Raw genomic sequence first — 15,810 nt, 5'->3', positions numbered from 1 at the left:
GAGAGAGGCTGTATATTGCCTATTATTGAAAACTAATGCTTTTCTGTCATTCCTCAATATTCTTGCATTGCCTACCTCGGCCGGTGTTCTACGTGGGTCAATAGTACGAGGGCGTCGTTGCTTCGCGGCCCCCACATCCTCAGCAGAAAGTCAGTCTCCTTCCTCCCCTTAAAAATTCTACGCTCCATTTCGGGAATTTTGATAGCCGATGCAGTGTTTACATCCCGTCCTCTCTCCCCCAAGCCGCCACATCTCTAACACTAAAAACTTCGAAAGAAACATACATTTGGTTTCTGCCAGCGTGTCCTCACCCCGGATTGAATAGATCATTCTGAAACATCATCCCCCTTCACCGCGGCCCTCACCCACGACTGTTTCGCTCAAACCCCTTCCCCTCCCCAATGTCCATGCCCTCTCTCCCCTCCTCTGTCCCATCTCCGCGATTATACGTCTCCCCTGACTTTCAACTGTTGAACTGTATTACCGACAATTCTAGAACGCAACATCAGGAAATAGAAGGTGACAATACTTGCCCACTTAAAACAAAAGGAATCGTAATAACATTGACAATTGAATACCCTAATTGTCAATGGATGGTGGCTAGACACCCCCGCCACATTCCCTCCTAAGAATTATTTCCATAATATTGAAATATTTCATCAATTAAAACAAGAAAATAAATATTGAATGAAATTTAAAATAATATAATTAAAAAATTAGACGGTTGCCATTTTTATGTTGAGTTATCTGCAAATGATTTTCAATTGGCTTCATTAATGCTGATTCCTATTCTTAGTTACAGTGAAAGGTTAATTGCGAAGGACACTTTTGCCTTTAACACCCGAGTGGACTTGGCTGGTGATTTCGTTAATCGGATGAAGTCAGGTGAATTAGTTAATTGAATTTCCAACGGGGAATAAATCGAGGTTCAACGTTGGCACGAAAGCAACAGCTCTGACAATAGTCCCAAACATGTTGGCACGGTTCACCCTTGACTCCTTCAGTCTGCGGTTTCATTCAACGTGCATAGATTAGAAACCAGTCATAGCCTGCGAATGCGTATTTTCGGGGTTTATGATTAGCTTAGAAGTAATCCTCCCAACACGAGCCATCTCTTGTTTATTTTTAATGTAATTTAAAGGTAATACATCAATTCAAAAGATGTTTTCGTGAGGTTCTCAAAGAATGCTATGCTCAACGCATCAGGAGAATTTCCTCGTTGGCCCCACCCCATCCCCTCCTTAAGATCTTCGTACTTCCTACTCGAGGTCCAGCAAGTGTCTTCTCTTCCTCCATCTACCTCGCTTCCGTGAGCACTATCCCTTTCTATGTGCTTGTCTTAACAGCATCATTTAAGGCAACCGGTGAAGAAATTGGCACGCTCCTGTGTGCAGAGGGCATCGCAGTAGTACGTGGTAGAAACGCAGGAGGAATCAACGCAATCAACTCTTAATGCTACGGACTAAGCACTTCGGGAACATAATATCGTAACTGATGATCAATAAGAAGGTAACTGAGAAAATAGTGAGAGGAGGCAAAGGCGGAACACACCGACAATTCGAGGAGTGGAGATTTAGCGAGTGGAATCCACCTGAGCGGCAGCAGTATAACTTGGGATGGAAGAAGTCAGACCGACATCACAACAGCTCCAGCTAAGACGGCGTCTATGAAGAAGAGGCAATGGCTACGTCCAAAGAACCGAAAGGTAGCAAACAAGGAGCAGTTGGTCGAAGCGTCCGTGTAGATGGGGGTGCTCTACGGATCAGAGACATGGAACATTGGGAAAGTGGACCAAATGAGTAAATAGAGGTGTCCTTTTGAACATAGTGGGGAAGGGAAGAGCCCTAATTATTCAATGGAGATGCAAGGCGAGGAACGAGGAAGTTTATACACAAGGTCTGTTCAAAACCTTCCCAAATGGATTAAAAAATAACCCACTGGAGGCGCGTTCTAAAAACTTTCGGGAACCTTTTGAACAGACCACGAACGCGGCCAGAAGAGGGATGAGGACCGCATGGAGAACTCTACGGCGATGAAGAAGAACAATGGAGATGGATTGCACGCGCCTTGAGGTACAATGGGCGCGATGAAAAAAGTTGGAAACTTAATAGGCGGGAAAAATGAAGGGAAGATTTCGCAGAAGAAAACCAAGGGAAAAGTGGGCAAGAACAACAGGGAATCCATCAGGGAGTGACCACTGAATGGAGAAGAAGGAATGACTGGCGGAGTGAAGCAAGGTGGAGGATTGAATTACTAATGATGATCCGCTCCACATTCCAATCCACCTGCCGTTTTCACCCTCGCCACCGCTACATTACCCCCGGCGACTCCTCCGAAGCCCTCCCACCGCGTTCCTAACTTGTCCGTTGGTCTTCGAGACCATAATCGTAATTATCGCAATCGATATTGCCGAAGCTTCGGTGCGCCGTCTCCGAGTCGCAGATGGAGGGAAAATGAAAGGAGAGTCCATTGCCGCACCGCTGACCCAATTAGCGCCGAGCCGCTCCCACGCACCCCGCTCGCACGCTGCTCAATCCGAGTGCAAGGTGTCTCTCGTTCTTCCGAACGATCAAAATAAACGGCGCGTCGCCAGCCAATGCATTCCGGACCAGAAGCGAGTTCGCTTTCTTCAGAGTACCCCCTACCCCCCCCTTCGCCCCCCCTCTTCCCCTTCTCACCCTCCTTCCTCGACATATCTCTTACCGAAGACAAAACCCAACGTCGTATTCAATATTATCGGGAGGTTTACTTGGATCAAAGCACGCAGTAACATAATGCCATGAATTGAGTTCTAAAATCATTTTCATTTCCATTCTATTCACAAATATAAAATCCTTTATAGTTAAGGAGCTGCGCTGCAATCATAGTACTCAAAAAAATAAATGACCTCAGAGATGCCTGCAAATGCAATTTTCCGACCCCATTCTCGATATATTTATAGGCTTTTGTTCATAATGTATTAATAGCCAAACTGTGCACCAGTGGAAAACCTGGGTGGGAAAATTAAATAATTAAAAAGGATTGTTAACACTTTACTAAGTCTCTTTCATTCATCAAATGAAGTACCATAATTATAAATTTTGGAAATATCAAGTTTATCATTAATGGCTATGATTCCTAGTGACCAAATTCAGCGGTTAACGCTGCTCACTGAAATGTAAAACGCATTTTAGTATTTTCGAATGGCGTCTATTGGCACTAACAAAAATGTTGGTTGAGTAATGACTTACTTCTTACGGGTACTCACAGAGGGGGTAGTGAGATTGAAAATCAGTCTCGAGCCAATTTCACGTAAAGCCGAATTCTTAAAGTTCAAAATTAGTTTTTACCGAATGGCTGTGTTGTTTTCAATCTTTCTATCCTTCTACCCAGGGCAACAGGAATCCGAGTCTGCCTCTCTGATCGGGGGCGGATTTCTGACGACCGAGGAAGGGCGGAGTGGAGAATTTGCCCCCCCTCCCCCCACTTACTCCCGTTCTCCTCACCATAGAAACCACTCGATTGTCGCGTCATCGCCGGCGCACCCACTTGGAAGTCTTCCACACAACCCCCACTACCCGACCCAACCTCACTGAAACCTCAAGGGCCGCTGCATTGAGCTGACTTTGTCAGGCAACGGAATCGAAATTACCAATGCCTATGCTTCTACACACACATATACATACATATACATATATACATACATATTCATTATATATACATACATATATATATATATATATATATATATATATATATACATATATATATATATATATATATATATATATATATATATATATATATATATATATATATATATATATATATACATATATATATATATATATATATATATATATATATATATATATATATATATATATATATACATTCAAAACGAAATCCCGCCATACAGCGAAAAAATATTCATTCACATTGAAATAGATATAAGGAAAAGGGGATAGGAACACAAAAAGGATGGACAAAGTAGAGATGGGGAAGGCGGAATTATGCAGATCATGTGCGCAAAAATATTTCCTATATATTTCCACTAACACACACAAAATAATTTTCATATTTTACAATATTTTTCAAAAAATTCGATAGCATTCGGTGCAGTAATTATCAAATGAAAGACGGATGAAATTTGTTTACATGAGTTAACATGTTCCCTAGCAGTCGAGGAGGTGCTACTGTATGACCGCGCTTGAATTGGGGCATTCCCTCGCATCCATTCGACCTCGACCCGATAGAGTGCGGAAGTTCAATGGCTTCCGCAAATATCCCTGGAAATTATCATCCCGTCCCCTGTCGCCGATTCCACCCATTCACGATATATCTGCGAGTGGAGGCCACTCAACTTCATTCAAACTGGACGTACGAACAAGAGCCTCACGTGCTCCAGTCCATTCACCCTTTCTTTCTCCCAATCCCTCCCTAAACGGCATCGATCCCGGACACGTGTGCCACGGCTGCAAGTCCCCGTGGAGTGCATGCACCGAGGGAGACTTGACTGCTCGCGGTAATCTCCGGTGCATGGCATCTGTTGAACAGGCGCTATTCTCTAAAAATGGCTGATACGGAAATAAAACCACTTGTTATTTCCAGTAAAAATTTTGCCTTCATTATCCTGCACTACGTAGGATGCGAATTGGAAAGTTGTGCATCTTAAATTGTAGACTTTTTAATGTTACTGTTGAAACGAATTGTCTGCATTGAGAAGCAGGTATTCGGTAGCTTTTGTTGGACGGACGGATTATTGGGTATGCATATAAGATACACAGTTTCATTCCGATGAAACTATCTGAACCTTTTAATTTATTGCTCGCTATTCATGCGCTCATCCTAATAGGGACAACTTTCGGCTGCAGATGGGAGCGTCCCGGGTACATACCCAGCGTGCTCCATTCCGACGCCCACACATTTCAATCGATGAGATTCGATTTGCCGGTCGACATAGTTTGCGGGCATACATGGATCGGCAGGTCAGACAAAAGAGTCTAGATGAGAGAGGGCAGACCAAGGACGCGCTTCTTTCCCTCGCTCCATTCACGAACCAATGGCAACGCGAGGGAAACAGTGGGCATATTAACCTGTCGGTATATCCCCATTACAGTCACTCAGTCAGAGGCAATCAGCGGGATCTTTCGATCCAGTCGCTAGATTTCTTCCCTCCCTTTCCTGCCGTTTGTGTACTAAAAGCCACTTGGTGGCCGTTGGAGGCATTGTTTGGACGTGGATTGGCGTCCTCAGAAGTCTCGCCAACACACACAGAGTTGACCGCAATGTTGCGTTGACTTGTTCCATTGTTAAATAAACCATTGTCACGGAGTAGGCAACCATTCGCCTCAATTCAAACGAGTGCCGACTGATGCTGCTGGACCACAACCCGCCAAACCACCCCCCCCACCCACCCATCTAACTCTGGACAAACACTCATCCGCATCCATCCTAGACTTCAACTTTTAAACGATCGGAAGAGAAATGTTCTGTTTTTCCAAGTGATTTTCCTAGTTCAAGGGGAAACGTACACTTGTGTGGAAGTATTCCTCCCCACGATGCATTCTTCAAAAACAAACGATCGCATCTCGATAGCTTGAACTCTCCGAGAGCCTTGATTGGCTCCCTTTGAACCTACAGTACTCCGACATCGAAATGACTCGAAAATACCGAAGGTTTTCGCATTTTATGAGAACCATACTCATTGTCCGAGCGAGGGTAGCAGCGCCATCACCGGGGTCGTCACTTTGGGGTTTGTTTGAGCTCTTTCCATCAATTTTAGGAGTTTTAAGAATAAGTGTAAAACAGCCACTGGGTGATAAGCTCCATTGATCACTGATTATCATACTATTAAACTTATTAAAATATTTTTTGTATGTGATTTGCACGACGTGAGAAGTTGTATAGCAAAAGTGAATGATGTGCTAAGGATGCGTGATTTTGAAGGGCATACGAAATTGAAAAGTTCGTGATTATGGACGGAGTGCGGCGATGGATGGAGTGTTGTATGCATGGTGTGAACCTTTGCCCTTGTGTGATGGTAAAGGTGCGGTTGGTAATCTTAAAAGTGTCATTGTACATAAGAACATTTGGTCTCATATCTGTATATGTTGTATGTATGTGTATTGTAAGAGTGACCGTTGACGAGACTTGACCATTAGGACCATTGCCTAATGGCAACGAGGTTTATATAATATTAATAATGGAAGATTGTCGTATGGTTCCAAAGGAAGCTTTAGAGAGGATAAAATGGATAGTTTAACATGAGTATTTCAACGTTCATTGTTTTCGATATGGGCGACTATGTGTCCCCAATGAAGAGTCACACATTTCAGGCCATTGCCCCGCCCGCCTCCTCTCCCGCCCCCTCAAGCCACGACACTTGGTTGGAACACGAATGCCAGAAGACCAACCACAAGACTTTCTATTTAAAACCTCAAAGAAAACCACAGTCCTCAATTCGAGGGTTGGTTTTTAAAAAATATTTTATAACCTTGCAAGCCATCAATACGGTGTGTGGCAGGGGGTGAATACACACTAGACTTAATTTTGGCCCAAATATTTTGACCCCTACCGCGTTCGGACAATGTTATTCTGATCCCCTATCGTTCGTGGAAAAAATTAAAATCTTAAACCTATCTGTTCTACATTTGATCTCTCTAATTTTACTGGTATGATCTCGCCTACCGTAAAGTACCCTACCGTTGTAGGCGAGTGGACACTTGGCAGGGTACAAAAGGCGGTCTGAGAAATCACGCAGATTCATTCGACAAATGAGGGATTCTTTCCCCCTGTCCACTCTTCATTTTACATAGAAGAACTTTTACTTGTAAAAAATAGAACTAAATTGAAGAAGAGGGCAAAGTGTTGACGCTATTGCGCTGTGGTTCCCGTGTCGAGGATTAGTTTCTGCTTTCCAACATGAACAGAATTCTCGAAGGAACCCCAGGCGTGCGCGCCAGTCTCTCGGGAGACACGGGGGTTCCAAACCGTGGGGAGGAAGGTGCATGACTCCAGTGCGAGTCTGCCAATACTGACGGGACTGACGGCGACTCCTGCTCTCCAGAGGAGCGAGGGCCACTACACACATTCGACCCCAGGGCGAGAACGTGGACCCGTAATCAGCTCGGAAAACAACCTCGAAAATCATCGAGAGCAACCAATCTGGGAGTATAATACCAATAAGTCCAAACATTACATTAAAGTTGTGTGGTGTCAACAGCACCAAATAAACAGCGCTACGAATTATTGCACAATCATTGCAACGTATGATATTGAAGGCCGAAAAATAGACAAGCTAACGAAAAATTAAGATTTATTAGAAGAATACTGTGTTAATGTGATGAAAAGATCAAGGAGAAATGTTATCTTTCGCTGGATAGGCCACATTTAGAATATGCTGATAGTGCATATATTCTATAATCCTCACGAAGTTTAATTAATTACCGAATCGGATCGCTAGAGAGGAGCTAGATTTTTAAACGTCGTAATGATAAACTTAGTAACGTATCGAAAATATTAGCGGAGCTAGGCTGGGAATCACTCGCGAAGTGAAGGTTAAATTATAGATTAAATCTCTTGCATGAATTGGATGGATGTCTCTTTAGCAGTGATGTTGCAAATGTGTCATTACCCTCATTGTACCACGGTAGGAAAGACCAGGTCAATAAAATTAGTGAGATTAAGTGTAAAACAGATGGATTTAAGAAGTCATTTTTTCCGCAAACAATAAGGAATCGGAGTAAGATTGTTCTACCGCGGTAGGGATAAAAATATTCCGATGAAAATTAGTCTGGTGTGTATTCATCCCCCGGAACACAAATATAAAAAAATATCAAATATCAACGTGTCGTAACCCGGGTCGTAAATAAATTTTTTTAAAAAGTGAAATTTTGCATAGTTTGTTCCTTTCCATGAAATATCAACGTATTCAGGAGCCCGAAGATATCAGGTCCGATTAATTCATTCATTGCAATAAAAAGGACACTGAAAATAGAACGGGAGTGAAAGCATAATCGTCTTCGGGAGCGAGAGAGATGGATGGAGGACTAATGCCGAGGAACGAGTGAGGTGGACGGCGACGGTGGGGAGGTGGTTTGGGAGGTCGCTGAATCAACAAGAGGGATCTTTCACCACCATTGGGCCGTCGGAATGGGAAGAGTGGCGGCATTAGCCGGGTATCAACCTCCGAGATAGGGCGAGCTAAGTTGGAAGGGGGGATTACTGATGAAGAGGCTGAAGACTACTGTGCCGAATGAAGCGAAATGCGTCGGCGCCAGTCCCTCCGGGGGGAGGGGACGCGTGGGAGGAAGCCCCTGCCGCTGCTGTGTGGATCGGATTCTGGAGATCAGAATGGACCGATAGGAAATACATGCATATTTCAAGGATAGGAGAGGACAAGGGCATTTATTGACGCAGGGGAAGAGAAGAACCAGCCGCACTGTTTCGCAAATGGACAGATGTGAATGTGTGGAATTTTTGAAGGCGACGGCACTATTTCGGACCGAAAGGTGAGCATCCATTCAGAGGGAGTATCTCACGAATCTCGTGGGCCACTTGCAAACACTGGAAGAAACCTGCGTCGTGGCGCGTTAGCGTTTCTTTGGAACGTTTTACCTTGACGGTGGTCTGTGTTCGCAAACTGTGTCGCCTTCCCAATTTTTCCGTTTGATCATTCAAGACCTTATGAAAATATCAAAGTACCTATCCCGGTCAAGGTAAATGATTTTTGCACTATGAAAATGTTGCATTGTAATTGATCCTTGAAATTTTTTAACAATTACCATGACAAGCCAAATGCATCGGATGCAATGAGCACTCCTCAAGGAAGAATTGGCAATGTCCTACGAGAGCATGAAAGAATCGAGAAAAGGTATTTACCCTGGCAGGCGTAGTGAAAATGAAAAATCTGCGGTATTGTCTCTGTGCACAGGTCCTCCGTAATGCTTTGCCGTACCAAATGACGCAATGGAATTAAAACTGCCCTTGAACTGAAATCTCTCCTTGAACGTCGGAGACGTCTTCCTTGGGAGGCGTTACTTTGAGGAAAGTGGACACAGGTCACGACATCACGTTTGAGAAGAATGCACCACGGGGCATTAACACTTGTAGAATATATTACATGGGAGACACAATGCAGACGAAAAAATTAAGAGGGTCATGTGGGATAGAAGTCACCTCGGGGAGAGAACGAAGCGTTGAATGGACGGGCCATCCAATTTTGGGAATCGGACGGATATTGGATTTTTTTTAATTTTCACAGTCTTTCGAGAGCTGAGGATACGAGATGGAGAACCACAGTATTTGTACGTTAAAATAGTTAACAGTATAAACATATAGATTTGCATATATTTTTGCTTCGAATATTAATGGAGCCATAATTTCATGTTTATTAGTGATTGAAGTCATTCTAGAAGAATGTTCGAGCGTTGCTCCCACCGCTCCAGAGTCGGATGCAAATTTTCGACATGTGGATGACGATTCATGTGACTAAGTCGAACTCGCATCAGATTCGATATAAATAGATCGGTTACGAGGTCGTCTGAGCGAGTCGTGCAACCGTAATTGAAAGGCCTTGCCATTACCACCCGCCATTCCTTTCACGAAAACACTAGTAATACGTTGAACCTCCGTTTCACAGTCGAGGGGTGATGTGTGTGACCAATAGTGACCCATCTCCATCCCGGCCCATGCAAATGAAGGAAAGAGAGCGCAGAACGCAAGAAGGGCAGCATGAGAGCCGCACACGCACACGCCCTCGCCTCCACCCCTCCCTTTCCCCCCTTTTTCGCTTGGAGGGAGGGGAGTTCATACGCCCTCCCGTGCCACCACGAAGTCAGGGTATGGCAGGGGGTGTCAGGTCGCCAGGCATTGAACCAATTGGTGATGAATGGCATTTGTGAAGGTTAATTTGTCATAATACGTTTCCTATTGCTGAGGTATGCAATTATGACAGGGAAAAACGTTTTATATACATTTATGCATAAATTATAAATATCTATGCATGTACATACGTATACATCTTGGAGAAAAGTCTCACAGATGTGAATAATAATTTAAACGTAGAAGCGATATACAGCTATCCAACAAAAACACAGAGAAACACATACAAAAGGACACTTACACGTATTCCAAACTTTCGGTGGCCAAACCATCTTTCTCTGGGGAAAGGAAGATGGAACTGAGGAGAAGGATTTAATAAGATGGTACGAGGATGCTGGATGGAAGGGAAAGGCGGGGAAATGTTTGGGAGGGGATGAGTTGGGAGGGGAATGTTTGGAAGTGTGGTATTGATATGGTAGGTTTTGGGAGCGGAGGGGGGGATGAAAATATCTAAAGATTGGGGTAATTAGTGTCTGATATTGATCCTTGACCCATTCCAGGATTCGAGGAGCCAGAAGTATGCTTGTTCAATTGTTTTGAGTTTGAGTGGAGGGTCGGAGGGTGGGAGAGATGCTAGAATAGAGAGACAATAGTATTTATCAAAGAGAATGCTATGTTCGGAGGCGTGCTTTGGGATTGAGAGCATCCTAATCAGAGAAGAATTCTCGCATGAGGCACGAAGCTTATTGATCCTAATATTTAGGGAGTGTGGTACACTGTTCGAGTGACACGGCGCTCGTGAGCATACGACAACGCGCTTTTGCCGGTAGGGTCTTAGGGTCACGCCGCCTCAGGCTATCTCCTCCTACGAGTGAGGACGGGATGACGGGCGAGCTATTTGGTTAGAGAGAGGGAATGGCGGGTGGGTAGGTGGATGAGACCCCCGTGTCGGCGGCATCAGCCAACTCATAATAAAGAAACACGCCAAGGGGTCAAACAAATTAGACGTCCTTCTGAACGGACAGCGGACTCGCCTCATTTCGTATGAGAGCGTGCGACACATTAGCTATCCATAATATCTTTCAAATCCACCATCATATTCTCTAAATTGACGCTCTGCATCAGATTGAAAATGATTTAAGAAAATTTGGATAAACATTAGGAATAAATATTCGAAAACTTATTGATCAATGGTTTCCATTTTCTCTCCATTTGGGTAATAATTTTTGAAACAAATAAAAACATCCGTAGTTCCTTTAAACACCATTGTCATCCAATCTCCTTGAGAGATTACATGACTCGGATGAATTCTCTGACGTTAAGTGAGGACATGAATTTGGCGTGACGGCATTGATTTTTTTTCTCCCAATATACCGTCGCGTCGGGCGGCTGCGTTATCTTCCGCTCTCAGTCACAGCGCCTCGATTCAAAATATAGTATAACGTCCAGACGCAATGATCGCGCAGAAACAACATGAACTATGTATATGGGAAGTCATTTTTGAGAAGAAAACCATGTCAGGGATGATTTAGCACGGGAACATGAAGCACCACTCACGGCATTGTAATGGAGTCGAGGAGAGACGACGGATGGGAGATCAGCGGGGAAAAGTGATCCGATAAATCAGACGAGGCAGGCGATAAATCCAGAGCGAGTCAGTTTGGAGAGAACCATTAAGGTGTACTGATCGTCGTTGTAAAAATCAATGGGAAATCGGGATTGCGTGTCCTAAAGCCATGCCAATTTAAAGGATCCCCCAAAGACCATTCGTAAAACATATCACGAGAAAAATATACCAGCGATAGGTTTGATGTCATCGAAAGGAAGGCTCCCATGTTTGGATCAACAAGTTTACAAACTTTGATAACGGACTTTGAACTGTCTAGTGCCCTAGAGAAACGGCCAACTGGACTCCAGAGAAAAAGTGATAGGTAAAGGATGCGATTCGATAACGGTGGCCAATCCCCTTGTTCCATACTTCCAAAAGGGGGGGGGGGCTTTTATCTGGCCTTGGCATCAAATATAACACCTGTCGGCCTACACCTACGCATTGACTCTCAGAACCGACAACTTCCACCGCCGCCGTGACGTCGCACAACCCCCCCTCCTCTCTCTCCATGCGAGTTGTTTCTCTCTGCAGCAATCCCCTCTCTCGTCCTGCCTCCTTTCGCCTCTTACAGTCACAGCTCGTCCATGGAAACTCCCCCCCCCCCGGGAAGTGCGTCTCCCCCTCGCCCGGTCAAAACCCGCGCGAGTCAGCCCGAGGGTTTGGTTTTTGAGAGGCAAAGTGAAGAAAGAGAGAAAGAGAACTAGTTAGTCTCTCGCCAAGCAAGACTCCGTGCGCGAAATAGGGGGAAGGGTGTGCTTCATCCCTTTGCCGCTTACGCCTTTGTGGTTTCCAAGGTAGGCACGCGATAAAAATCACACGCCTGGGTGCCCTAGGGAGGCACAATGCGGTTTGGAACCCGGGCCCTTCACGTGCCGGACCGAAACGTCCCGGCTGCCGAGTCGGTGAGGAAGAAGGCCTTCCGGGAACACACACGCATTTACGCTCTGACAACCGAAGAAAAGGGACGGAAAAACCATCTGTAAAACGAACGGGACCAAAGAGTTCCTCCTAAAAACGTCGCAACGTTTAACAAAAGCAGAACATCAAAAACAACAACACCGCTTCAATAAAAAACGGAAATTAAAAAAAAATACAACACCAATTGCAACATAAGTGTCTTCCGAAGTACAACTCCCCGCAACAACGATTCTATTTTTTTCAACGCGACCGAGAGCAACTTTTGGGTCTTTGCAAAAGTAACTGGACTATTACTTTGGATTCCAACATCGCTTCTCACTCGTTTGCGTCTAAACGGAAAACAATAAATAGCCAGTCTCATATCTTTGAAGAGATGAATGAAGACATAGTTTGGCACTGAATAACAATTAAGATACATACACGTAGTTCCTCAATAATTCAATTTCCAACTCCAGGACCTAGATTTAGAAAAATTTTGTCACGACGGGAATACGTAAAAATAACCCAGGTGATGACAGAATTTGTCAAAACGTGGAAATGTCGAATTGTCTGGGGTGGGGCTGTCCGTTGATTTTCTTCAATTTTTGTGTTTTTCCTCGCCTCGTCCACATCCAAGCGTGTCCCTACCAAATCTCTTCTCTAAATAATCCAGGGGTTCGATTTTACCCTCAGTCCATTTCAAAGGCTAACAACTTTTTTTAGTACTCACACATAGTATATAATATATACTCTCAGGGTCGAAGACCTTCTTCTTCCGCAAGGACATTTCCATTCCCCGAGGGCGTTGGCTCTCGCCTGGCACGAGCCGCTAATGGAAAAGATAACAGAATCCATCTCCGGACCACTCAGACCAGAGAAACCCTACAGCAACGGCCCGGGCGATGTCTCCTGTGCCTTCGAGAGAGCAAGTTAATTGCGGCGGCGAAGTTTCACGGAAATCTTTATATACATACTAAGTGTATGTGCGAGTATTAGTCAGTGGTGGACCGAGGAGGAGTGGCTCTCTGATGGGCGGGAGGCGTGGAACTCGCCCCCACTCGTGGTGTGGAATTCGCAATATGGAGAGATGCATGCAAGAGGGACCATTTCCTATCGCTGTGCCAACTGCGTTTCTTCGGGAAGATCTGGAGAATCAGAAAGCCACAACGCTTGGATCATAATAGGTAGATTCGTCTGACGGCACGATCGGGGATTCGAACCCGGAAACCTCCGTTCGGTAGACCATAGCTCTACCCGCTGGGCTACCTCTCTTTTAATTTCAAGAGTAGCAGTAATTTTAGGGGAGGCGAGCTGAGGTAATTTGCGCCATTTATGGATGGATGGGAAGGGAGGAAGGTTGGAGAGAAACCCAACGTCGGCATTAGCTTATCCTTTTCGAAAGGTGCCAAGGGGTCACAAAATTTAACGTCCCATCCAACGGACGCTGTGTTCACTCAAAGTCCTCTCCAAAAATCACCTCAAGTATTGATCGGCATGCCACTGAAAAATAACTGCCGTTTCCAGGATTCGAACCCGAGCCCTCTCGGTGGGAAGCCAATACGTTAGCCACCGCACCATCCCAAACCCTTCAATTTGAAAGTTAGGCGTATTGGATGCTTAACTATTCTTAAAAGAAAACGTACCTGTTGAATATTAAAATAATATTACACAAATTACTGCTAGACAATGAGTGGGGGGGAGTAATTTTTAAAGCAGAAGTTGTGGATTCAGCCCTTTCAATACTTCACGAGAGACGTGCCTTCGCCGCGAAAAACTGTAGGAATCAGCGCCGATCTAAGACACGTTTCCCGGACCTAGTCGTCATTTCCGAGGGCGGTGCCCTGGTGTACACGCGAAACCGGAATACGGGATGAACTGGCCAATAAGAACGTCCTCGTCGGTGGATTCTTCAAATTGCATGGATTTCCAAAATGATGATGCTTCACGATCACGTCCGCAAATTTTGCATATACATCATTCACACACGCATGGGGATGGGGCCATCAGTCTCAGTGAATCCATCAGTCTCAATGAATCTTACCAGAAGACCTTCCGGCGCCGGCCCACCACCGGCTTCCAGTGGATCCCCAGGTACGGCCAGCGCAGTACGGTCCCTGGAGGTCGTCTATCTTCCCGCCGAAGCGATGCGCGAAGTGCAGTGATATGCCCTCGACGAAGCCGCAAGACTCCAGGAACAGGATCACCGCGAACGCCGCCCACGCACCGCGGTGGTGCCCTCCTCGCGACGGCAGCGGTGGTGCCATGGTGCCCGCCGGACGACGACACCTAACCCAACTCACTCTCACTGGTCGGACGCCGGGCGGAGAGGGTGGCGGGTCCCGTGGACGCGAGAGGTGGGCGGGGACGGGTAGGCGAGTCGCACCAAAGTGGCACGGACAGAGGCACTCGACTCGACCGCTCGCTCTCTCGACTGGAAGCGAGCCTTCCGTTCCGATAGATGCGCGTCCGCTCGCTGCGGTCTTGGGAGGAGCACTGAGAGGATGCCTGCCGCTCTGTCTCCGAGACTGGCGGACTCGAACACAAAAGATCCCCCTCCCTCCCTCTGCGCGCACCTCCTCCTCCTCCGTTTCTCACCCCCCCCCTCTTCGCTCATCTACCGTCGGCTGTTTTGCGGAGGAGTCCGGCAGGAGGGGAGGCTGAAGGGGGATAAAGGGGGAAGGGGGGCGGGGTAAGAAGGTTTCGCGCCATGCCCCGCGCGGCTTTCCGCCCCCGCGACCCGCCCCTTAGCCGCGGCCGTCGGATGGCATCGTGCGAAATTCGTAATTGATCGATTTTCACAGATGGCATTAATCAAGGGGTACAGGTGTGCGTTGCCACCCACATCAAATAGGAAATAAGTGAGCACAATCAAATTACATACGCGAAAATTGTTCTTCTATCTTATTTTAACTCTACCCTTCTTCTTCTATCTTTACGAGCACTCCGAGCCACGACCAATGCTTAACACCTATTCTCCGTTTCCGCAAACTTACACTATTTTTTTCCAAACGTATTCGGGTGCTCGTTTTTGTTTCTTCCTTAATGGCGATGTCAAAAATTCGACTGGTAATTTTTCGTTACCAGTCGAATACTAAGCGTACAATGCTTGCAACAGCCGAGAGAGGAATGGATGGAAGTAGTCACACCAAGGTTTAAAATATCTTTAATTGTGGATCAGGAAAATCACTGGTCGATCCAGTGTCCAATCGAGTGTCCGGTGTCTCGGATGAAAAACTACTGCGACACTTCCCAAGGTGTGCTCATCTCGTCCACATTCGTGTAATTTCTTCAACTCCCATATTTCCTTCAGCATGCTTAGTTTTCCCTCCCTCCACCTCGCCGGTCCAACGCTCCACCCTCAGTCACAACCTTAAACTTCCCCCCTTCCCCGTAGCTTGCAATTGTCCTCCTCCATTATTCCTCCCCAACAAATCTCTCCGTTCCACCACCTAAGTACTTACTTCTTCTGATGTCACTCATAATTAAGTATGTACATAGCT

The 15,810-nt window shown here is 45.7% G+C and overlaps 1 protein-coding gene across 1 annotated transcript in view; it reads right to left on the bottom strand.

Moving 5' to 3' along the window:
* LOC139693580 (tubulointerstitial nephritis antigen-like) overlaps positions 1–14,828 on the bottom strand; it is a 94,344-nt gene extending 79,516 nt beyond the window's left edge. Inside the window, exon 1 of the mRNA XM_071591792.1 lies at positions 14,352–14,828. Within this exon, the coding sequence (XP_071447893.1) occupies positions 14,352–14,574 (223 nt within the window). The 5' untranslated portion in view covers positions 14,575–14,828. The remainder of the gene's footprint in view (positions 1–14,351) is intronic.
* Positions 14,829–15,810: the final 982 nt, after the last annotated feature.

The sequence above is a fragment of the Hetaerina americana genome, unplaced genomic scaffold, assembly GCF_022747635.1.
Source record: "Hetaerina americana unplaced genomic scaffold, ioHetAmer1.1.p SCAF_5, whole genome shotgun sequence".
In the NCBI taxonomy this organism is placed as follows: domain Eukaryota; kingdom Metazoa; phylum Arthropoda; class Insecta; order Odonata; family Calopterygidae; genus Hetaerina; species Hetaerina americana.
Note: the sequence above shows the minus strand (reverse complement) of the source record. Positions and strands in the feature narration are given on the sequence as shown.